At 53.9% G+C, this 23,215-nt stretch overlaps 2 protein-coding genes across 6 annotated transcripts in view; both read right to left on the bottom strand.

The window, feature by feature from the left end:
* Nucleotides 1–82: 82 nt before the first annotated feature.
* ZDHHC12 (zinc finger DHHC-type palmitoyltransferase 12) lies at nt 83–3,250 on the bottom strand. The gene is made up of 5 exons (XM_066366952.1): nt 3,113–3,250; nt 1,488–1,618; nt 1,077–1,154; nt 713–879; nt 83–548 (listed from the first exon to the last, which is right to left on the bottom strand). The coding sequence occupies exons 1-5, from the start codon at nt 3,210–3,212 to the stop codon at nt 221–223; spliced, it is 804 nt and encodes a 267-aa protein (XP_066223049.1). The 5' UTR covers nt 3,213–3,250; the 3' UTR covers nt 83–220.
* An 8,050-nt stretch (nt 3,251–11,300) lies between these two features.
* ZER1 (zyg-11 related cell cycle regulator) overlaps nt 11,301–23,215 on the bottom strand; it is a 30,923-nt gene continuing 19,008 nt past the window's right edge. For all 5 annotated transcript variants that reach the window (XM_066366999.1, XM_066366998.1, XM_066367001.1 and 2 more), the window contains exons 9-16: nt 20,757–20,972; nt 20,070–20,111; nt 19,792–19,911; nt 18,598–18,713; nt 18,073–18,261; nt 16,497–16,594; nt 14,769–14,871; nt 11,301–12,871 (exon numbers count right to left, since the gene is read on the bottom strand). In XM_066366999.1, coding sequence (XP_066223096.1) covers nt 12,814–12,871; nt 14,769–14,871; nt 16,497–16,594; nt 18,073–18,261; nt 18,598–18,713; nt 19,792–19,911; nt 20,070–20,111; nt 20,757–20,972 — 942 coding nt within the window. In that variant the 3' untranslated portion in view covers nt 11,301–12,813. The remainder of the gene's footprint in view (nt 12,872–14,768; nt 14,872–16,496; nt 16,595–18,072; nt 18,262–18,597; nt 18,714–19,791; nt 19,912–20,069; nt 20,112–20,756; nt 20,973–23,215) is intronic.

The following is a 23,215-nucleotide window of genomic DNA, read 5'->3' as shown; positions in this document are numbered from 1 at the left end:
TGGGGCTGTGGTGGTCTCAGAAGCCCCGGACACTGGTGCCCTGGCCCCACACAGGTCCTCTTCCTGCCTTCTTCCTTGGGAGGCAGAACTGCCCCCAGGCAGGGTTCTGCCCTTCGCTCTGCTCTGAGGCCGGGAGGTGTGGGCAGAAGTGAGGAGCCCCAGGCCCTCGGGTTGGCCTTCTGCTTTCAGAAGCAAGATGGTGGTTCTGCCTCTTGCGACCCTAAACAGCCTGGCTGTGGCCCTCTGCCTCCTCTTCCTCCTCGGTCCAGAGGGTCTCCCAGGACCCCGAGGGCCATCCACAGAAGAAGTGGGCCAGGTTGTGGGCGAGGCCCCGATCAAAGGGGCTGCTGGAGCGCTGGTGGAGGTAGGCGATGCGGTGTGAGGAGATGAACTCCCAGGTGGTGGTGTTGCTGGCCACCAGGTAGAGGTGCGAGGCCAGGAGCAGGCCGGCCACCATCGAGAAGAAGGAGAGCAGCAGGAAGGTGGTGAACAGGAGCCCACTGGACCTCAGCCACAGTCCCCAGGGCTGGAAGAACCGGAGGCCAGACCTACGGGGCAGCACAGGGATGGTGGCCCAGAGCGGGGGTGGGCCGGGGCTCCCCAGGGACCCAGGTGGGCAGGCCATTCGAGAGAGGGTCCGAGGCCCCTGAGGAGGGAGCCCAGGCTGCACACACCTCCCCCCCACACACAACGGGGTCGGGGCGGAACCCACCAGGCCAAGTACAGGCTCCACAGAAGCACAAGCAGCTGCAGTGCCAGGTAAGCCACGAAGAGCGGGTGGTTGCGCTCCCCCACACAGTTCTCCATCCAGGGGCAGTGGTGGTCGTAGCGGCGGACGCAGCGACGGCACTCTTTGCAGTGTCGGGCCCGTAGGGGCTGCTGTGGGCAGGGAGAGAATTGGGCTCAATGCTGGCTACCCTTTGGACCCAACAGTGAGGAAAGAGATGAGGGTGGAGGGTGGGGGCCTGGATCTAGGAGGCCTTCCTGGAAGAGTAAGGCCAAGGTACTGGGGCAGGAGGAGGTGAGAGTCTCCACTTTCCTCCTGACCCCTCTCAGGAAGTCCCCGCGTCACCTACCAGCACCATGCAGTATCCGCAGCGCCGAAGAGGGATGGCCTGAGCAACCATGGCCGTCTGCTCCTCCTTGGCCTCCTCCTGGAAATGGGGGACACAGCATAAGAAGCTGTCCCCTTGGGGAGCAGACAGAACTGGTGGGCACATTTTAAGGCTTATCCTATGTGTAAAGGAGGTGGTAGAGTGGGACAGGGTGCCCTGAACCGAGTGAGGCTGTGTGAACTTTGCCAGTTGCTTTCCTTCTCTGGGACTTGGTGATTTCCTCACTGTAGGTTGGGTTTCTAAGGCTGGCAAGAGGATTCATGAGATGCCCCAGAAAAGCTCTCCACACAGAGCCTGGCATGAGATTTATTGGGGCCTTGGGTCCTCTGTTGGTGGGAGGAGGGGTTCAGGTCCGCAGGGCCCACTGGTTACCTGGGGCTGGACATTCACGTAGCCTGGGTCCATGAGCGACACGGCCAGGTAGAGCAGCAGGGAGCCCAGCACCAGGAGCAGGAAGGTGAGGGGCAGGAGCAGGTTCCCCTGTTCTTCCCATTGCCGCAGTGCTGGAGAGGCGGGAGGAGGAGGGTGAGGCTGGGCGGGGGGGGGGGGGGGGGGCGGGGGTGCTGGGGAAGATACATGGGTGGGTACAGCTGGGTGTGGGGAGTGTGGTCCGGCTGAACGAAGGCCTGCAGATGGGGTTTGATGAGCGGTCAGGTTTATTTCCTGCGTAGGGTACGGAAGTTCAGGACCAGCAAAAAAAAAAAAACAGTTCATCTGTACTCCCTGGAGGGCGATGGAATCATGGAAGGTTATAGGGTCAGATCTGTTTCTGGAAACCTTCCCAGTGGAGAGAAGATGGATCAGAGGGGAAGCCTCGAGGCCCAGAGGGCTGGGAAGAGGGAGAGGCTGGACAAAGGCTCAGGCAGAAGAGCGGAGAGAAGGGGATGGGCAGATGGGGGTAAAGGGGTGAAGGGGTCAGATTTGACTGGATGTAGGGGAGAGGAAGGAGGGGTCCCTGCCTGTGGCCCCACCAGGGAAGAGACCAGCCAGGTCTGACATGCCCTTGGGACAGAGACAGGAGGGTGGGGCCAGCAGGCTTGGCCAATGAGATGTGGCAAAGAGGACCATAAGGGTGGTTCAGACCAGGTAGGGTCCAGCCCATGTTGGTAACTCAGTATTTGGGGGAGAGTGGGGGGGGGGGGGCTAAGATGTGAAGAGCGTGAAATAGCCAGACAGCAGAGTGGACAACTCTGATGCTCCTTGGTTGTAAAAGGGAGCAGAGAAGGAAGGGGGGTTGGGGATCCTTTCTGATGGGGAGACTGAGCAGGTTTTTAGGCTAAAGGGTGAAGACAGTGGAGAAGACTTGAGAAGGTCTTTGGAGGAAAGTGAGACACTCCCTCTCCAACCCTGTCCAGGGTCTGAGGCTGAAGCAAGGAGAGAGGGGTAGGGAACGGCTGTGAGTGGGAGTGAGGGAGGGTGAGAACTTGGGCTGGAAGCGACCTGAGGCGACTAAAAGGGAGGGATGGAAGGGGGTGGGGTGGGGTGAATGGGGGCTACTAGGGCAAGAAGCAAGGATGACAGTGAGACGACAGGCCACTCCCCTATGAGGTGCTCTCTTGCCTGAGGTTGGAGAGCCTGGACTTGGGCAGCCAGTGGCCACAGGGCTGGGTGGGAAGCCAGTCCTTGATCTAGTAGTTGATCCTTAGAATCTTAGGGGGTAAAGGCTAGGAGTCAATTTCTGGAAGGGATCCGGTGGGTCCTGGGATCAAGGGAGATGGGGGCTCGAGTCCGTCATCGGATCTGATGGCCATCGCATGGGTCTGAGATGGACAAGGCACCTGGCAGGGATCAGGAAGATGCTGGGATTAATTAGGGATCGTCAGGGTATTAGGCGGAAAGCTCTTGGAATGACAGGTGGGTAAAGTGCCTTAGGAGCTGGCGGAGATGGGCTGAATCCCAGCGTCTCTGAGGCTTCGCTAGGGGACCCTGTGAGATCTAAATGTCTGGGGAGCCACGGGGGATCGGGTGGGTCCGAGGTGGCGCGGGGTGCGGCTCACCGGTATCGTGCAGGAAGAGCACCAGCGTGATCCCCCAGGTCAGCACAGTGTGCCCGGTCCGCACCAGGACCCCAGGGCTGAGCAGCGCCCAGGGCGCCATAGCCTCCGCCCTGGGCCCCACCCGGAAGAAGCGCCCAGAGGGGCGGGCCCTCTGAGGGATAGGAGCCACGGCTGCCCGGGGATTGGTGAATCTTGGAGATAGGCGGGGCCAAATTGGGCCAGAGAGGCTGCCTATTGGGTGGCAGCTGCGGCCGAGTAGGTCCTAGAGCCAACAGGTGCCTGAAAAGGCTGAGGGCGGGGCCGGCGCGCGCGCAGCCGGTAATTCCCAACCCCCGTCCGTCTCGTCTCCACCAGCCAGGTAACTTTCGGAAGCTGTAGCTTTCGCGAGTCTCGACCCCGCCCCACTGAACTCCCACCCTCTTCCCCAAACCCACGGCCTCGCGCTTCCGAGCTGCGCCCTAGACACTTCAAAGATCCAGGTGGTCGTTGTGACTCTAGGTTGCAGAATTGTGCCCGCTTCAAAGATGTGATGACAGGCTTCGAGAGGGGGCAGCACTTGCCCAAGGTTGCTCCGTAGTGACATTCTTACCTCCTTGCTATATATTAACAGTTGTTGCAAACGGGATGAGAGCAACGTGGAGGTCGGTAGTGCAGATTCAAGCTATCAGGGGCCAACTTGGGTCAGGGTCAGAAACACCAGCACTGCCCCTTCCTGGCTGTGGGAGTGAGCTTGGGCAAGTTACAAAACCACTCTGGGCTCTGTTTTCAGTCTCTATAATAGAGTTGGTAATAGTATCCCTCTCCTGAGGTGGTTGGGAGGATTAGATAATGAAAGCACAGCGTCTAGCACAGGTCTGTCTAAGCCGACACCCACACCCTGCCCGGTTGCCTTGCCCAACCTGAGGCTTCGTGGTTCACTGCTCACACTCCTACTGTATGCCCAGGGCCTTCCTCATTCAGCTCTGCCTTTCCACCTGCAAGCCCACCCCACCCCACCCCAATACGATGTCCGCCTTCTTTCACCATCAGATTGACCCCCTTCTAGCTCCTCCAGTAATCCTCTTATTTTTTAAGTCGATTTTAGAGAAACATTGATTTGTTGTTCCACTTATTTATGCGGTCATTGGTTGATTCTTCTATGTACCTTGACTGGGAATCAAACCCGAACCTTGAGGTATGGGGACGATGCTCTAACCAATTGAGCTACCCGGTCAAGGCCAGTAATCCACTTCTGACATCTGTTATTTTTGTTAGCTCAACATTCCTTTTTCTGCTGGGGAACTGACTCCCATCCTGAGTGATTCTGTAGGAACTCTATCCCTTACTCCATAGAGTGGTGGGAACTCATCATGGGCATGTGACTCTAGAAGGCCAAACACGTTCCCTATCTCATTGTCCCCATTAATCGGTCCTAGTTGGTGGACATGTAACAAGGCAGGGCTAATCAGAATCATTCCATGAGCCTGACCAGGTGGCGGCGCAGTGGATAGAGCATCGGACTGGGATGCAGAGGACCCAGGTTCGAGACCCTGAGGTCACCAGCTTGAGCGCGGGCTCATCTGATTTGAGCAAAAGCTCACCAGCTTGTACCCAAGGTTACTGGCTCGAGCCAAGGGTTACTCGGTCTGCTGAAGGCCCGCGGTCAAGGCACATATGAGAAAGCAATCAATGAACAACTAAGGTGTCGCAATGCGCAACGAAAAACTAATGATTGATGCTTCTCATCTCTCCGTTCCTGTCTGTCTATCCCTGTCTATCACTCTCTCTGACTCTCTCTCTGTCTCTGTAAAAAAAAAAAAAAAAAAAAAAATCAATACAGAATCATTCCATGAGAGTACTGTATAGCTGCTGAGAGAGAAAGGAGAATTCTTTTGGATCTGAAGCAGGAATAGGGTGTAAGGGCAACTGGCAGCTGACTTTACATGATGTGGAGAGAGCCTGGCAGGAGAGAATGAGGCCCTTTTATAAGAGACAGAGATAAGCAGCACTGAAAGGGGCTATGAGAGACAGTCTTGACATTGGGTCCCTACATCCGGCTCTGTCTGAAGCGGATATTAGCTCTAGGTTCCCCACTTGCATTAGCAAATTCCCTCCTACCTTTGCTTAACCTGGGTAGGTGTTTGAGTTGGGTGTCTGTTACTTACAACTCAGTTGTTTTTGTGTGTGACAGAGACAGAGAGAGACAGGGACAGACAGACAGAAAGGGGGAGAGATGAGAAGCATCAGTTCTTCATTGTGGCACCTTAGTTGGTTGTTCATTGATTGCTTTCTCATACGTGCCTTGACCAGGGGGCTCCAGCAGACTGAGTGGCCCCTTGCTCAAGCAAGTGAGCCATGCTCAAACCAGATGAGCCTGCGCTCAAACTGGCAAGCTTGGGGTCTTGAACCTGGGTCCACTGCCTCCCAGTCCGACGCTGTACCCACTGCTCCACCACCTGGTCGGCTACAATTCAGTTTTGTTTTGTTTTGTTTTTTATAATATTTTTTAAATTTTATTTATTCATTTTAGAGAGGAGAGAGAAAGGGAGAGAGGGAGACAGAGAGGGAGAGAGAGAGGAGAGAGAGACAGAGAGAGAAGGTGGGGAGGAGCTGGAAGCATCAACTCCCATATGTGCCTTGACCAGGCAAGCCCAGGGTTTCGAACCGGTGACCTCAGCATTTCCAGGTCGACGCTTTATCCACTGCACCACCACAGGTCAGGCCAATTCAGTTTTGATTACTGCAATGTGGTATGACTTAGCTGAGTGAGAACTCTAGCACATTTTCCACTTAAATAATCCTGAAGCTTCCATGACTTGGTGACGGGCTGGTGTCAAAGAATTTTTTTTAAAATTATTTTTATTTATTTATTCATTTTAGAAGAGAGAGAGAGAGAGAGAGAGAAGGGGAGAGGAGCAGGAAGCTTCAACTCCCATATGTGCCTTGATCGGGCAAGCCCAGGGTTTTGAACCGGCGACCTCAGCATTCCAGGTCGACGCTTTATCCACTGCGCCACCACAGGTCAGGCTGGTGTCAAAGATTAACAAACTCGGACACTAGTTAAAGTGGTAAGGACAGATTTCAATCAGTTGTAAGGAAGAGGGTCCAGCATGAACTGAGTGCCACTTTAATTTGTACAGAGGTGACTGGGCATTTTATTTATTTACTTATTTATGTCCCTCAATGAGGTCTTTCTTTTAAAATTATTTTTTTATTTATTCATTTTTTTTAGATAGGCGAGAAAGAGACAGAGACAGAGAGAGAAGGGGGGAGGAGCAGGAAGCATCAACTCCCCTATGTGCCTTGACCAGACAAGCCCAGGGTTTTGAACCGATGACCTAAGCATTCGAAGTTGACATTTATCCACTGCGCCAGCATAGATCAGGCAGTGACTGGGCATTTTATTTATTTATTTTTTCCTTTTTGTATTTTTCTGAAGCTGGAAATGGGGAGGCAGTCAGACTCCCACATGTGACCGACCGGGATCCACCCGGCATGCCCACCACGGGGCGATACTCTGCCCATCTTGGGGCATCGCTCTGCCGCAATCAGAGCCATTCTAGCGCCTGAGGCAGAGGCCATAGAGCCATCCTCTATTGCCCGGGCCATCTTTGCTCCAATGGAGCCTCGGCTGCGGGAGGGGAAGAGAGAGACAGAGAGAAAGGAGAGGGGGAAGGGTGGAGAAGCAGATGGGCGCTTCTCCTGTGTGCCCTGGCTGGGAATCGAACCCGGGACTCCCCCACGCCAGGCCAACGCTCTACTACTGAGCCAACCGGCCAGGGCCGACTGGGCATTTTAAACTGATAAGAACTGATAGGAGGCCCTGGCCGGTTGGCTCAGCGGTGGAGCGTCGGCCTGGCGTGCGGAGGACCCGGGTTCGATTCCCGGCCAGGGCACACAGGAGAAGCGCCCATTTGCTTCTCCACCCCTCCGCCACGCCTTCCTCTCTGTCTCTCTCTTCCCCTCCCGCAGCGGAGGCTCCATTGGAGCGGGGATGGCCCGGGCGCTGAGGATGGCTCTGTGGCCTCTGCCTCGGGCGCAAGAGTGGCTCTGGTCGCGACATGGCGCGACATGGCGACGCCCAGGATGGGCAGAGCATCGCCCCCTGGTGCGCAGAGCGTCGCCCCCTGGTGGGCGTACAGGGTGGATCCCGGTCGGGCGCATGCGGGAGTCTGTCTCTCCCTGTTTCCAGCTTCAGAAAAACGCAAAAAAAAAAAAAAAAAAAGAACCGATAGGAGGTTGGGGGTGGGGAGTAGAGATGGTAGTTAAAGGGAAAAGGGGGCTGTTGAGTAAACAAGTGAGTTAGACTTGCCTGACCTGTGGTGGTACAGTGGATAAAGCATCGACCTGGAAATGCTGAGGTCACCAGTTCGAAACCCTGAGTTTGCCTGGTCAAGGCACATATGGGAGTTGATGCTTCCAGCTCCTCCCTCCCTTCTCTCTCTTTGTCTCTCCTCTCTCTCTCTCTTTGTCTCTCCCTCTCCTCTCTAAAAAATGAATAAATTAGGCCCTGGCCGGTTGGCTCAGCGGTAGAGCGTCGGCCTAGCATGCGGAGGACCCGGGTTCGATTCCCGGCCAGGGCACACAGGAGAAGCGCCCATTTGCTTCTCCACCCCTCCGCCGCGCCTTCCTCTCTGTCTCTCTCTTCCCCTCCCGCAGCCAAGGCTCCATTGGAGCAAAGATGGCCCGGGCGCTGGGGATGGCTCTGTGGCCTCTGCCTCAGGCGCTAGAGTGGCTCTGGTCGCAACATGGCGACGCCCAGGATGGGCAGAGCATCGCCCCCTGGTGGGAAGAGCATCGCCCCTGGTGGGCGTGCCGGGTGGATCCCGGTCGGGCGCATGCGGGAGTCTGTCTGACTGTCTCTCCCTGTTTCCAGCTTCGGAAAAATGAAAAAAAAAAAAAAAAAAAAAAAAAAAAGGATAAATTAATTTAAAAAATTTAAAAATTAAAAAAAAAAACAAGTGAGTTAGACTTGCTCGAATTAGGGGAGCACCATGTGTGTATAGTCTATGGGAGGCTGCAGATGCTTGCCCACAGGGCAGCAGATTGAAAATTGCAGATTGCCTCCTGCCATTGGGAGGGGCAATGGTTTGTGATTGTTTGCTGGAGATGGGTTTTTCCCCAGCCTGTTTTGACTGGGGACGAGAGAGAGAGAGAGAGAGAGAGAGAGAGAGAGAGAGAGAGAGAGAGAGAGAAAGAGCAGGAATGCTGAGGGGCTTGGAGCCCTGATATTTTGGCCTTGCCTGTTTGGCTGGGGAGTGCTGAGGTTGGTGGGGGCCTCTAAATTCGGGGGGATCTGGGGAATGAGTCCGGGTTGTGGAACCACAGACTGAGTCAGGGCGTGGGAGCCCTGAGAGAAGGGGAAGCAGTCTTCCCTGCCTGTTTGCTCATCCACCATTAGGAGACTTTAATAAATAGAATGGCCCACCAGTTTCTGGCTCCACAGTTCTTTTACCGTCTGCCCGAATCCAATGAACCTGCATGGCCATGGCGATGGCCACTGGTTTTACAGGGGCCAAATACAGGGTGACAAAAGACAATTTGACTGTGGGTGGACACAGAATTTGGAAAGAAAGAAAAAGGAACAGACACTATACTTGATCTTAGCCAGAATGCCAAAAGCAATTAGTGACGGGGCATCTTAAAGAGAGTGAACTGGTAGGGGCTTATAACAGACTCAGGGGAGTGAAACAAAAGTTGGTGAAAGTAAAGGCTCATTGGTCCACTGTGTCTGCTAGCTGGCAATATTAAAGTTAGGGCTCTATCCTCCCTAAAATATGGTATTTTAGTAAATATTTTTATGCCCCACCCCTTATTAAATATTTTAACACACCATTTGGTTCAGATTTTTTTTTTTCTTATTTTCCTCTGTAGAACCCTAGGTGTGTCTTATGGTCAGGTGCGTCTTATGGAGCGAAAAATACAGTATGTCCTGACCAGAGACTAGGAGACAGAGGCCCCATCCTTCCTGAGGATTACATTTCTTTCAGTTTTTTTGTTTGTTTGTTTTGTTTTGCTTAAAACAAAAATTTATTATCTTACATTTTGGAGGCTGAAAGTCTAAAATAAAAACGTTGGCAGAGTTGGTTCCTTCCAGAGGCCCTGAGAAAAAATATATCCCTGGTGCCTCTCTCCCGGCTTCCGGTGGTTGCTGGTGACCTTCCTGTTCCTTGACTTGTGGATGCATCTCTCTAACCCAGAGGTCTCAAACTCGCGGCCCGTGGGCCGCGAGTTTGAGACCCCTGCACCCCTGCCTGTGTTCACATGGTGTTCTCCTCTCTGTCTGAGGATTACATTTCTGAGGGCCGCACAAAATTGGTGGGCGGGCCGCATGTGGCCCGTGGGCCCAAGTTTGAGACCCCTGCACCCCTGCCTGTGTTCACGTGGTGTTATCCTCTCTGTCTGAGGATTACATTTCAAAGGAATGGCTCTCAGGTCCTTGAGAAAAGCACTACTCAGTTGCAGAAGTTACAAATACATTTCAAAGGGACAGAAGAAGGACGTACAATTACAAGCCCTTCAGTAAATGCTTTAAGACAGGGTGCAGCCTGACCAGGCGGTGGCGCAGTGGATAGAGCATTGGACTGGGATACGGAGGACCCAGGTTCAAGACCCCAAGGTTGCCAGATTGAGTGTGGGCTCATCTGGTTTGAGCAAAGCTCAGCAGCTTGGACCCAAGCTTGCTGGCTCGAGCAAGGGGTCACTCGGTCTGCTGAGGCCCACGGTCAAGGCACATATGAGAAAACAATCAATGAACAACTAAGATGTCGCAATGAAAAACTAATAATGATTAATGCTTCTCATCTCTCTCCCTTCCTGTCTGTCCCTATCTATCCTTCTCTCTCTCTGTAAAAAAAAAAAAAAAAAGACAGGGTGCAGTGTGGGGTCTATTGTCAGGTAGTGGCTAAAACAAACCGAATTCTTTTACCTTTATTTATTTATTTATTTATTTATTTTTTACAGAGACAGAGAGTGAGTCAGAGAGAGGGATAGACAGGGACGGAGAGAGATGAGAAGCATCAATCATTAGTTTTTCATTGCGTGTTGCAACACCTTAGTTGCTCATTGATTGCTCTCTCATATGTGCCTTGACCGCGGGCCTTCAGCAGACGGAGTAACCCCTTGCTCGAGCCAGCGACCTTGGGTCCAAGCTGGTGAGCTTTTGCTCAAACCAGATGAGTCCACGCTCAAGCTGGTGACCTCGGGGTCTCGAACCTGGGTCCTCTGCATCCCAGTCCGACGCTCTATCCACTGTGCCACCGCCTGGTCAGGCCAAACCGAATTCTTTTAGCAGCCTTGAGTTTTCTCAGGCAGGCGCTTAAAGGAGGCTAGGGTCATCCTAGGGATGGAACCTTGAGCTCTTAGGAACTGTTAGTGTTTCTTTAACTCTTTTAACGTGGGGGAGGGAGGTAGACGAAATTACAAGCTGGAGGCCTGCAGTAGTTTTTGTAGGTCAAAGCTGAGACCTCGTGGAGATGAGGGCTCAGAGGAGTCTGGCTACAATTTGGTCAGAGGAAATCCTTTTCCTTGGATGCTGGGCACAGGCACACACTCGCCTAGCATGTGTGGGAACGGTCCTCGATCTGGTAGCAGCACCCAGCCTGTTCTTTGGAGAATAGCCCTCCCCTGTTGGATGCTATCTCAGGGGCATTGAGGGCACTGTTGATAGTCACACCGGGACAACAGGTGTAAACCAGGACTGTCCTCAGCAAAGCAAGAGTCTGGTCACCTCGTGACTTGGCCCCAGTGACTGGTGCTCGCGCCCTTGTTCCTTCAGTCCGCTGCAGCCACCCGGAGCTTCATGGTCCTCAGGGCAGGGCCCTTCTCCTAGCACGGCCTCTGCCTGGGCAGCCTCGTCGTTCGCTGTGTTCAGCTCGGTCTCCTTTGTGAGAAGCCTCCCTGACGGCATTAGGAACACACGCTGCCTCTGGCCTCCACAAGGCCTCTTCCCGCCGTGGCCCAGCTGACTCCAGTCTTTCCCACCCCCTACACACTCCCACCAACTCACGGGACCTCCTCTCTCCTCCCTTCTTCCCGCCTGTCCCACCCTGGGTTGTAACCTTGTACCTAACATTTGTCTCTTCAGAGCCACCCTGGGCAGGGGTGTGTCCGTTGCCAGCTGTACCCTGTCTGGGCACGGGTGCTGAGAGAATGTGGTCTCCCTCCTGACCCCACCCCCTTCTCACACACAAAAAGACACTGCTTTTCTCCACTTTGCACAAAAATGTATTTCTGTGACATCCCAAATTACAGACATTCACCCGGGCCCCAGGTGGTGACACAATGCAACCGAGCTCTGTCTGCAGGGCTGGCTCAGGCCACCTGAGCAGGAAGGGAGGCCCACTGGGGCTTATCCGTGAGCTGGGGGAGACTCCAGGAGAAAAGGGCCACGTGCCTCCCCCTGGGCTGCTCCTCCAGCCGGTTCTGCCTGGAGGCAGACAGGCTGGGAGAATCCAAAGCCAGGCCCAGGGAAGGAGGAGGGAGGAAAAGCCAGGCCCCAAGGACTCTGCAGTCAGTCCTGCTCCTTGTTCTGGAGGGGCCTCGCCCCGCCTGTCGCACGATGGAGGCAGTTTGGAGTTACGTCGAGGGAGCACAGGATATTCTGATACATCTGGGGCTCACACTCCTCTGAAACTCAGCCCAGAGGTTTCCAAGGTAAAGCCGTGGCCGGGGCGCGACAGTGTCCCCTGCAGGCCCTGCCAGTGCGGTCAGGCTCCGCCTGCTGCACCTGCTGCCATGGGCAAGGCCGGTGTGAGGAGCTCCCGCCCAGGGAGGCGTGGGGTCCCACGGGCGGTGGCGAATGAAGCAGGCTCAGTTCTGCTGGGAGGGTGTCCAGGCACCTTGGGTGCTGTGGGCAGACGAAGGGCTGGGGAGTGAGTGAGCCCCTGGTCCCAGAAGGTGTTGGCTTCCAGGGTTGAGGGCAGGTTCCATGTGTTTGGCAGAAGGGTTAGTGGCCCAGCCCTGGACTGGGCCCTCAACAGCCTGGGACCTGGTGGGAGACTGGGGCAGCCTCCGTAGCAGCGTGGCCTCAGGCAGGCGTGGCCCAAGAGCGGCAGGGCCCCTGTGAGCCCCGCTCCCTGAGGGCCCTCTGGGGCTGGGCTGGGCTGGGCTGCCTGGGTCGAGGCCCGCACGGCTCACTTCCTTGCTCTGGATGGCCTACAGCTGGGAGCACCAAGGCAGCCAGGAGACTCGGCGGGGTGAGTTCGCATCCCTAAACCTCATCAGCTGCCCCCAGGAACCCAGGTGGGGTTCTCAGGCTTTGGAGGGTGGGTTAGGGTGTGAGAGGGGGCTGGTCACAGCCTGTTGCCTCTCCTAACAGGGAGCGAGGCCGGGGACTGAGCTTACGGGGAAGGACTGCACACTCACAATATTAGAGGCATTTAGTCTGGGGCGGGCATTCGGGTGTGTGGCAGCGATGAAGGCTTTGAATGAGGGCTGGAGAACGGCTGAGGAGGCTGCGAGGACTCAGGGAGTGTGTCTTTTGTTTTTGTACAGAAATCATATACACAAAACTTCACACTTCCTAACCAAAAAAAAATAATATATATATATAATATATATATCTCACTAATGTTAAGGAAAAGCGTCATTTGTGCAAAAGTCCCCTGCGTCCCGTCGTCCAGTGGGAGGCTCCCGGGCCAGGGGTCTGCCGGCGGGGCTGCTTCGGAGCGCTGCCTCCAGCCTCGTGGTCCAGAGCAGTGGCGACCAGGGCACCAAGGCCTCTATCTGGACGTGTCCATGTTCTCCTCTTTAAAGTTACTGCAGTGCTCAATCACCTTTCTGGAGAGAAGGGGGGAGAGAGAGAGGATCGGAAGGGGGCGTGGCCTAGGTAGGCCCCGTCTCTCCTCTCTGATCAGGCCGCTGAATTTGTTCCTACACACGTTAATAGTGATGCTGACTGAGACGACATGCAGAGTGGCTGGCGGGATGGCGCGGAATGGCCTGTGTGCGGAGCACCCAGGAAATGTTACCTGTGGCCGTGATGATGGTTTTCAACATTTCTCCATTTGGGGACCAGTGAAAAATAGAATTATTTCAGGGACCACTAAGGCAGAAGTCACCTTGAGCATAATCAAATTCAATTAAGATTATCGGGTCTATAATCTTCACACAACATCAGGGGTGGGCGATTGGAAAACACTGGCCATGAGTTCCATCAGCACCCTGTCTTCTCTGCCTTCCTCCCCAGGCCCCGCGCACCCCCTCTCGGCCTCAGGGCAGCTGTAGCTGGGGGCTCCCTGAATCAGCTCAGGCCTGACCTCCAAACCCTCTGGTCCCTTCTCTAGCACTGTCTTCTTTCTTCACTTCTTCCTGCACATGCAGAACTTTTCCTTCCCCAAAGTCTACTAATGGTCCCCAGCTGGACGGCTGCGCACCAGACCGCCCAGGACCCCAGACATCCTGCAGCCTCTGGGACCACCACTTGTGCTCAGATACTGAGTCCTTCACCCACTCTGGCCTGGCCCTTGGGACCTGCTGCCCACTGCCATCAGGTGTCACCCTGGACCCCGATGGCCTTCCCACTCCACACAAGGCCTCTGTGTGTGGATAGTGTTGACTGAGGACTCTATGTGCTGAGAGGACCTCCAAAACGTTTTAGGAGGGACGCCAGGAAAGGGACAAAGGTGTGATGGGGCAGAGTGACTTTGCCCAAGTGCCCTCTATCATTCCCCGCTGCTGTCACACAGGCCAGCTCAGACCGCACGCCTCGGGTCTCACTGCCAAGTTCCCAGTGACGGGACAGGTCACGGGTCAGTCCTACCCAGTGCATCTCAAACCTCCCGGGACCCGTGTCGACAGTGAATGCTCCCAGGCCCACCTCCGTACCTACAGGGACAGAAAACCTAGGGACGGGCTTGGACATTTTCAAGTCTTTCCAGATGATTCTTTAGGGAGATTAAGTGTGAGAACCACTCATTTTACCATTCTCAAATTCAGCAGATCTGTCAATTAACGTTTCAGCAATGCCTTTTGCCAAAAATGGCTGCGGAAACAGCCGATGCTGTCCGGCCCAGTCATGTCCTGGGAGCTCCTCCACGGCCCTCCAGTCTACACTGCGTCTAGACCTGGGGCAAACTGGAGGACACTCTCTTCTAGCACGGGTCCTAGAGAAAGCACGGTCATTCCTGGTGACCGTGACGTGCAGCACCCCCGAGTCTCCTGAGCGCTGATGACTGAGGCGGAAGCCCGTCCCACTGCGGACTCTGCAGTGGAAGCCGCACAGGAAAGGCCTGCCGGCCGCGCGGGCTCCTCTCGCACTCACACCCGCACTCACACTCACACACTTGCTCGCACTCTGCCCTGCCTGAGCTCTAGGATGTATTCACCACACTGCTTCCTCTCTTTAGTTGGAATGTTTTTAGCCAAAAAGAATGAAAAGTTCTAACCTTGACTTGTTGATGCCTAGTGATAAGGGGATGGAAATTGTTGGGAATAAAAGAAAATGAAGTTTAAAAATAAGGGCAATAATGCTCCATTCACAGCTTGATCCTCTAATTTCTGGCTACACTGTCAACATGACACTCAGGGAGGGCCCAGCTGGACATCGGAAGACTGTCCATCTCCACACTACACTCAGGCTCCTGGGAAGTCGCAGCCATTCCCGACCACCAGGGGGCCCCACTGACTCCCTCAGTCCCCCAAAGCAAGGCTGCGGCAGAAACGGCCCATCTCTTACCGGGCCATCTCCTTGGTCTCCTGCCGGGCAGCGGCCATCTTAATCATGTCCTTCAGAAGGGGCATCCCACCTTCTTTGATCAGCAGGGGGCAGTACTTGTCCGCTGTGGGGTAGGGAGGGGCAGACAGCAGGGGATCAGGTGGGCCTTCTCTCAGCCTCCACCCCTGCCTTGCTGCTGCCAGGACCGCCCTTCCAGAGGGGTGGCATAGATGCGCCGGCCGGGAGGGCTGTGATCTGGGATGAGCCCTGTTTGCCCGGCGAGTCCACCTGGGGGAAGCTGCCAGGAAGCAGCCTGGGAGAAGCACTTACCCACCATGGCAGGCAGTGTGTTTTCCCCAGAGCTCACCCTAGAAACTGGTGGCTTCTGTTCTCTGAGATTTGTAAAATACAGATTCCTAAGCCTTGTCCTTGGGTATTCTGATTCAACAGACCCAGGACCCAGTATTTATTCGTGTTTATAACAAAGTATCACCAGGCGATTCTGGTGCCCAGCCGGGTCGGAATCACCAGGCCTTTCTATCGGGTGCTTTCAGGGTTCACTTCAACAAAGAACATTCTAGTGCTTGGTATCCAGGGCTTTACACCCCATGGAGAACATGGACATTGCAGTGGACCTCCAGGAGCTCTGTGAAGTAGGAGCTATTTTTATTATCTCCATTTTACAGAGGAAAGAACGGAGGTTCGCTGAGCTGAAGTATTTCACCTCGCCCCTCCAGATGCTTGTCCGAGGGGGATCCCAGCTCAGGGCTCTGTCCTCTGTGCTACGCGGCCTCTTTGAAGTAAGGTGCTACTTTTTTAGTAAGACTAACCTCAAATGATAATTAAAACGATTCCTGCTTATTGGACAGTTGGTATGTAATAATGTCCTAAGAGCTTAGATATGTCTTATTTCACAGCCATCCCATGAGGTAAGTGCTGTTGTTATCCCACCTTAAAGATGAGGAAATTGAAGCACAGAGAGGTTGAGAAGCCTGCTCAGAGTAAAACAGCAAAGAGGCAGGTTTCAGTCCCGCACACTTATCCCCTCTGCGGTCACCAGGCCTGAGCGATGTCCAGCCCCGGCTCGGCACTCCTGTCGGCTCTCTCCACACCATCTTATGAAGTAGGTGTTACTGCTATCCCCATTTCAAGAGGAGGAAACTGGGGCACAGAGAGGCTCAAGAACCCACCTGAGGTCACATGACCAGTAAGGGAGGGAGCTAGGGGTCACACCTGGTCTCCCATCAGTCTCTTAGTGAGGCCCCCTCTTCCTCCTCTTCCCCAGAGCCACTGAGCAGAGGACAGTTCAGGCTCTTCTGTGGGAGGGGATGGGGGCCTCTTTGAGGAAATGAGTTAGAATAGCTGTAAGGTTCTCTCCTGTTCTCTTGGATGTCCGTTTCCTCCAGGAAAATGGGCTAGTTCTTCGTCTGGGTGGGTCTTACTCTGTCTTACAGAAGGCATGGAGATTTCTGACTGTTCGCTCATAGGGAGCAGGAAACATAAGGAAGCTGTCCGGGAACTCTGGACGGGCCGTATCGCCGGCCAGGCTGCTCTGACGACAGGACAGGGGCCGGCCGTCACGCTGGTGTCGCACAAGTGCTACAGAGTGGAAGAGGGCTGTGCTCTGAGGCACAGACATGGATGGCAGCTCCCTTAGTGCCCCCTGCCTGGATTATACACTTCCTGGGGTAAGTGAGCCCTCGGCCAGGTGTGTCCCTGTGTCTGAACTAAGGGTGAGTGGGTACTCACGGTAGACGGACACAAGGTTGTACAGGGCCCAGGTGGCCCAATGCTGGCTGACAGGGGAGATACCCTGGGGAAGGAGGCGAAGAATTGGCTCAAACGACCTGTAGGAAGAGAAATCAAGGTCACTCTGGTGCCGGGGCTGAGGGGAGTGCATCTTGGAATTTCTCCTCCTGGAAGGGTGAGCAGACTGGTGGGATGCAGGGGACATGGGCTTCGGGCCCTGTTGCCCACCTCAGGGTCCAGAAATGCAGCTCCCTTGTGCGAGGGGTCAAGAGCACGCAAACGTAAGGGAGGCAGGGGGACAACACCTATTGGGAGTACGAACTGGGGGCCTTAGCAAGGAGGAAAGACCCAGCTTATGGGGGTGGTGTACACTGGGAAGCAGAAGAAAGTGTGACTACACTTCTCATGGCCATCTGCAGCCATGTCCAAAATCCCCACAATGTAGGTGCAGAGCCCCTGGACCGGCGACTCCGCCTCCTCCCCGTGGGAGGGAAATAACTCAGGGTCAGCAAGGCCACAAGCGCGCGCCCCTTCCTCCCGACATGGGCTTTCAACGTCAGTGTCAAGGGATGGCCGTCTGCACATAGAAAGTGACCCAGTCACGACATGAGGAGTCACATGTGGCTAGAAAGTGAGCCACAAGATAGTAGTCTTGATGCCAACTGGACTGGAAGTAAATCTGCCAGAACAACTGCAGGAAGGGGACACGGGCATGTTGACGCAGTACGTCGGTGGGAGGAGCCACGGGCGCGTCAGCGGGGAAGAGACATGTTAGCAGGGGGAGACACAGGCATGCTCGTGAGGAGACAGGGCACGTTAGTGGGGTTCTCTGTCAGGGAGTGAGGTAACAGATGGTTTCTGTTTTGTTTCATAGTGCATGTCTATATTTTTTACATTGATTTGAGAGAGAGAGAGAAAGCACCAACTCGCTTTTCCACTTAGTTGTTCCATTTAGCTGTGTACTCAATGGTTGCTTTTTTTTTTTTTAATTTTTAATTTTTATTTTATTTTTTTATTTATTTTTTAGAGAGGAGAGGGAGAGAGAGAGAGAGAGAGAGAAAGAGAGAGGAGAGACAGAGAGAGAGAAGGGGGGAGGAGCTGGAAGCATCAACTCTCATATGTGCCTTGACCAGGCAAGCCCAGGGTTTCGAACCGGCAACCTCAGCATTTCCAGGTCGACGCTTTATCCACTGCGCCACCACAGGTCAGGCAATGGTTGCTTCTTATATGTGCTCTGACCTGGGATCGAACCTGCGACCTCAGTGCACTTGGACAACATTCTATCCACTGAAGCACCCAGCCAGGGCCATATATCTGTATTTTTTTTCCCCCCACAAATAAACATGAATCAGATGTTTGCAAACAGCAGGCTTTGAGTACATGCAGGTGTTGATGTGCAGACATGTGCACCACGCTGTGCAGCTGAGACGTGGGCCTCTGCTCTGTGCTGTCTGTGGACACGCCTCAGTGAGTCAGACCCGACAGAGGACAGGAAGAAAGGGAGGAAGCCCTGACCAGACGGTGCTGGGAAACAGCGTCCTGCCCCAATACTCACCCCACCCTCCCCACTTTGCACCTGTAATTGATATTCCTCCGTGAGTTGATGTCCCAGCTTTGGATGGCTGCCCACATGCGCTCCTCCACCTCCTCCCGCTGGGGCTCACAGATGCCCCAGGCCTCAGGCCCATCAAACATGATGTGGGAGAGGACGCCACAGGCATTGTAGGAAACCTCAATCCCGTCGGCCTTGCTCTCCAGCAGGTTGCTGCCAAGAAGGGAGAAAAATGGAGTCCAATTCCCTCCAAGTCCCTCTTCAGATACCAGCTGCTGGACCCCAATACAAACCAAGTGTCAGAGGAACTACTGCTTTCTTTACCCCTTAAGAGCCATACCCAGATGACTTCTGAGGGGTCACTAACGTTAAGATATAGCTACAAGAAGATCATTTATGGAGGGTTGAAAGAATAAGAAACCACACTATAGGGAAGGTAACATTTATAACATAAACCTAGTCTAAGAGCAATTGCTTTTGCTAAGCACAGACTAGAGCTCTGAGCATCCCGGTAGCCAAGGCAAACAGGTAAAGGAGAGAAGTACTAACCTGAAGACGCTGATGAACTGGGAAGTCATTAGCTGGGGCCGCAGCTCCTTCACCTCTGCCACATTCCCCAAGAGTCCCAGCATATTCCGATGCAGTTCCTGCTTCTCTGGAAATTCCTGGCCAAAGAAGAGCCATTAGGGCCACATCAATGAATACATCAATCAGTTAATTAGTGTCTAGTATTCTTAATCTAGATGCTTTATGAGCATCTGTCTGGCCATTCCAGCTGGACAAACAGGGGTGCAATATGCTGCCCTCTACCTTCCAATGCTCCCAGGACAGTGCTGCGTACACACTGTAAGGGATTAAAGGTGGGGGCTCCTTGCCACAAAATCAAAGACTGAGTGGACATGGGACCTATAAATTGTAAACGGGATAGAGACGGTTCTATTTACCAAAGCTCAAAATACTAGTTTAATGGGATCCCCTTAGAAACTACAGCAAGAAAACAAAGGATGAGTTTTGTTTTGTTTTGTGATAGAGAGAGAGGGACAGAAAGAGGGACAGACAGGGACAAACAGGAAGGGAGAGAGATGAGAAGCATCAATTCTTCGTTGCAGCACCTTAGTTGTTCATTGATTGCTTTCTCATATGTGCCTTGACTAGGGGGCTACAGCAGAGCGAGTGACCCCTTGCTCAAGCCAGCGACCTTAGGCTTCAAGCCAGAGACCTTGGGCTTCAAGCCAGCAACCATGGGGTCATGTCTATGATCCCACGCTCAAGCCAGCGACCCCGTGCTCAAGCTGGTGAAACTATGCTCAAGCCAGAGACCTCAGGGTTTCAAACCTGGGTCCTCTGCGTCCCAGTCCGACACTCTATCCACTGCACCAGCGCCTGGTCAGGCAACAAAGTATGAGTTTTAAAATAATAGGCTTTTCTACTGGACAGAATTCTGTCCAGCTGATATCCCAATGGACCCCAGCCAGACAGGACAGTCCAGGAAGGCACTGTGGGAAGGTGGGGTTGGGTCTCCCCTTTAGGGAGGGCTCAGCCAGGCCATCTGGGTCGAAAAAGGTCTTTGGAGCTCCTGCTTTGTAGCAAATCCTGGGCTGATAGGCCCATGAGTGGGGCCCCACTGCCCTCCCGTGGGAACCAACCACAAGGAGCGGGGGTGCCGACCGATTCGGTCAGCGGGGAGCCTGGGGACAGAGAGGGGCTGTGTGGATGGCCTGGGAGGGGCCGCAGAGCCATTACCTTCAGGCAGTCCAGGAAGAGCTTCATGCCGTTGAAGTTGAGGAACATCTCGCAGTTGTCGGGCGTCTCGTCTGTGATGTTCCACAGTGCGCTCCAGGAGAACTCCATGACCTGGTCACACTGAGGGCAGGGGAGAGCTCAGCAAGGCTCACCTACCAGGCCCCATGGCTCCTGGAACCCAGGGAGGGGGCCCCTGACAAGGCACAGACATCCCTGGGGCAAACCTGACCCCCAAGGGCTGCGGGAGGGCACAATGGCTCCTTGAAGACACGACTTACTATCTTGTCTAGCAGCTTCTTCTGAATCAGCTTCAGCATGGTCTGCAGGCAGAGGAGAGAGCATGCAGGGGCCAGGCCTCGAGAGCGCCCCCACCCCCCGCGTGGCCCTGCTTCGACCCCCGCTGTCCGTCCTGACAAGGCCAGTTGGTGGCCTGTGTGAGAAAGTGCAGCCCACAGGCTTGGCACTTGGCATCAGGGGGCCTGGGTGTCAGTCCTGGCTCGACCCTGACTTCCTGTGCGGCTTGGGCATGCCCCCCGCGCCCGGTACTTAAGCCTCCCCAGCAAGAAAATGGAAGGAGACTGGATGTTCTTTCCACACCCTTTCCTGCCCTTCTCCAGCAGACGTTCACAGTCTCCCCACAGGGCACCAGGCCCTATCTGGGAAGTGCCGGGGATTTAACCACGAAAGGAGCAATGCAGCACTGCCCACGGGGCTCACAGATCGTCCCTCAAATCCTTACTGAATCCCAGTTGGGAGGATGTTTCAAGACGCCTGGTCTGAGGCAGGAGGAATCTGTACAGGGGGACCTTATGGGCAAATGGAGGGAGAGGAAGACAGAATGTTCTAGGCAGAGGAAATCTAGGGGGCTGTAAGCCACATCCACTGGTAGATTTCTCCTTGGGTCTAGCCTGACTTCATGAGCAGCGAGGCTATGGATGAGGGCGGGGCAGCCCGCCCGCACGCACCACAACAAAGCCCATCTTGCCCACGGCCTCCTTGTGGTCGTTGTCCACCTGGCAGACCAGGGCGTTGCACAGGTGCACGGCGATGCGCTGGATGGACTCGTCCTGCCGTGTGGGGCTGAGGATGCTGAGCAGGAGCTCGTTGACCCGGCGGTACTGGAACTCGAGCTCTTCGGGGATGCTGAAGTTGCAGAGGGTCAGGCAGCAGTTCCGCTGGACCTGGGCCAGACGGAGACAAGTGCAGCACCGTCAGGGGCCGACTCAGGAGCTGGACTTGAGGGGCTCTCTAGAGGGGAGAGATTATCTAGAGCTGTGGTAGTCCAGGAAGGCTTTCTGGAAGAGGAGATTATAAGGTTTTTCTTTTTGTTTTTTTGCGAGAGAGACAGGAAGGGAGAGAGGTGAGAAGCATCAACTTGTAGTTGCGTCACTTTAGTTGTTCACTGGTTGCTTCTCAGATGTGCCTTGACTAAGGGGGCTCAAGTTGAGCCAGTGACCCCTTGCTCAAGCCAGCGACCATGTGCTCAAGCTGGGTGAGACCACACTCAAGCTGGTGACCTTGGGGTTTTGAACCTGGGTCCTTAGCGTCCCAGGTTGACCCTCTATCCACTGCATCACTGCCTGGCCAGGCTAATGTCCATTTCTTTGACAGAATTTAATTCATTTTAGTGTCTTCAAGCATTATTATTATTATTTTCTTTTTTTTTTAGTGTTCTTTTTATTTTTTTTATTTTTATTTTTTTACAGGGACAGAGAGAGAATCAGAGAGAGAGATAGAAGGGACAGACAGACAGGAACATAGAGAGATGAGAAGCATCAATCATCAGTTTTTGTTGCGACACTTTAGCTGTTCATTGATTGCTTTCTCATATGTGCCTTGACTGTGGGCCTTCAGCAGACCGAGTGACCCCTTGCTTGAGCCAGAGACCTTGAGTCCAAGCTGGTGAGCTTTTTGCTCAAGCCAGATGAGCCTGCGCACAAGATGGCAACCTCGGGGTCTCGAACCTGGGTCCTCCGCAACCCGGTCCGACGCTCTATCCATTGCACCACCGCCTGGTCAGGCTTTTAGTGTTATTTTTCTTATTTATTTATTCATTTTAGAGAGGAGAGAGAGAGAAGAGAGGGAGGGAGGAGCAGGAAGCATCAACTCCTATATATGCCTTGACCGGACAAGCCCAGTGTTCCGAACCAGCGACTTTAGCGTTCGACACTTTACCCACTGCGCCACCACAGGCCAGGCAATTATTTTCTAATATTTTTTAATTTTTTTTAATTTTTTTATTTATTTATTTTTTTTACAGAGACAGAGAGTCAGAGTGAGGGATAGACAGGGACAGACAGACAGGAACGGAGAGATGAGAAGCATCAATCATTAGTTTTTCATTGCGCATTGCGACACCTTAATTGTTCATTGATTGCTTTCTCATATGTGCCTTGACCACGGGCCTTCAGCAGATCGAGTAACCCCTTGCTTGAGCCAGAGACCTTGGGTCCAAGCTGGTGAGCTTTTTGCTCAAAGCAGATGAGCCCGCACTCAAGCTGGTGACTTCGGGGTCTCGAACCTGGGTCCTCAGCATCCCAGTCCAACGCTCTATCCACTGTGCCACCGCCTGGTCAGGCTCTAATATTTTTTAAAAATTCATTTTAGTATATTGCTGTCAAAGCAAGCACTAAAAATTCATTTTAGAGAGGAGAGAGAAGGGGGAGGAGCAGGAAGCATCAACTCCCATATGTACCTTGACCAGGCAAGCCCAGGGTTTCAGACTGGTGACCTCAGTGTTTCCAGGTCGATGCTTTATCCACTGCGCCACCACAGGTCAGGCAAGCATTATTTTTCATTAAAAATAGATGCCTCTTTTACGTGATCATAAAATTGATCTCAATGTGGAAAAAAGTTACAGTCAAGTATGGAGTTGGCAGGCAGTATGAAAGTGGGTCCTCTCATTCCCGCAGAGGCTGTATTCCCACCATAGCCTCTCTGGAGGACAATTTGGGGAGACATACCAATGCTTTATTATTTTATTTTATTTTTTATTTCATTTTATTGTGACAGAGACAGAGAGAGGGACAGAAAGGGACAAACAGGAAGGGAGAGAGATGAGAAGCATCAATTCTTCACTGAGGCACCTTAGCTGGTCATTGATTACTTTCTCACGTGTGCCTTGATGGGGGTAGGGGGTGGGGCTACAGCAGAGCGAGTGACCCCTTGCTCAAGCCAGCGACCTTGGGCTTCAAGCCAGCATCTTTTTTTTTTTTTTTTTTTTGTATTTTTCTGAAGCTGGAAACGGGGAGAGACAGTCAGACAGACTCCCGCATGCGCCCGACCGGGATCCACCCGGCACGCCCACCAGGGGCGACGCTCTGCCCACCAGGGGGCGATGCTCTGTCCCTCCTGGGCGTCGCTCTGCAGCGACCAGAGCCACTCTAGCGCCTGGGGCAGAGGCCAAGGAGCCATCCCCAGCGCC

Source organism: Saccopteryx leptura, chromosome 2 (genome assembly GCF_036850995.1).
Source record: "Saccopteryx leptura isolate mSacLep1 chromosome 2, mSacLep1_pri_phased_curated, whole genome shotgun sequence".
In the NCBI taxonomy this organism is placed as follows: domain Eukaryota; kingdom Metazoa; phylum Chordata; class Mammalia; order Chiroptera; family Emballonuridae; genus Saccopteryx; species Saccopteryx leptura.
Note: the sequence above shows the minus strand (reverse complement) of the source record. Positions and strands in the feature narration are given on the sequence as shown.

Coding starts and splice junctions, on each gene's coding strand:
- ZDHHC12 (XM_066366952.1), bottom strand. CDS start 3,212: ATGGCGCCCTGGGCGCTGCTCAGCCCTGGGGTCCTGGTGCGGACCGGG. Junction 880..1,076: donor GCGGATACTGCATGGTGCTG/GTAGGTGACGCG, acceptor CCCTGCCCACAG/CAGCCCCTACGGGCCCGACA. Junction 549..712: donor TGGAGCCTGTACTTGGCCTG/GTGGGTTCCGCC, acceptor GCTGCCCCGTAG/GTCTGGCCTCCGGTTCTTCC.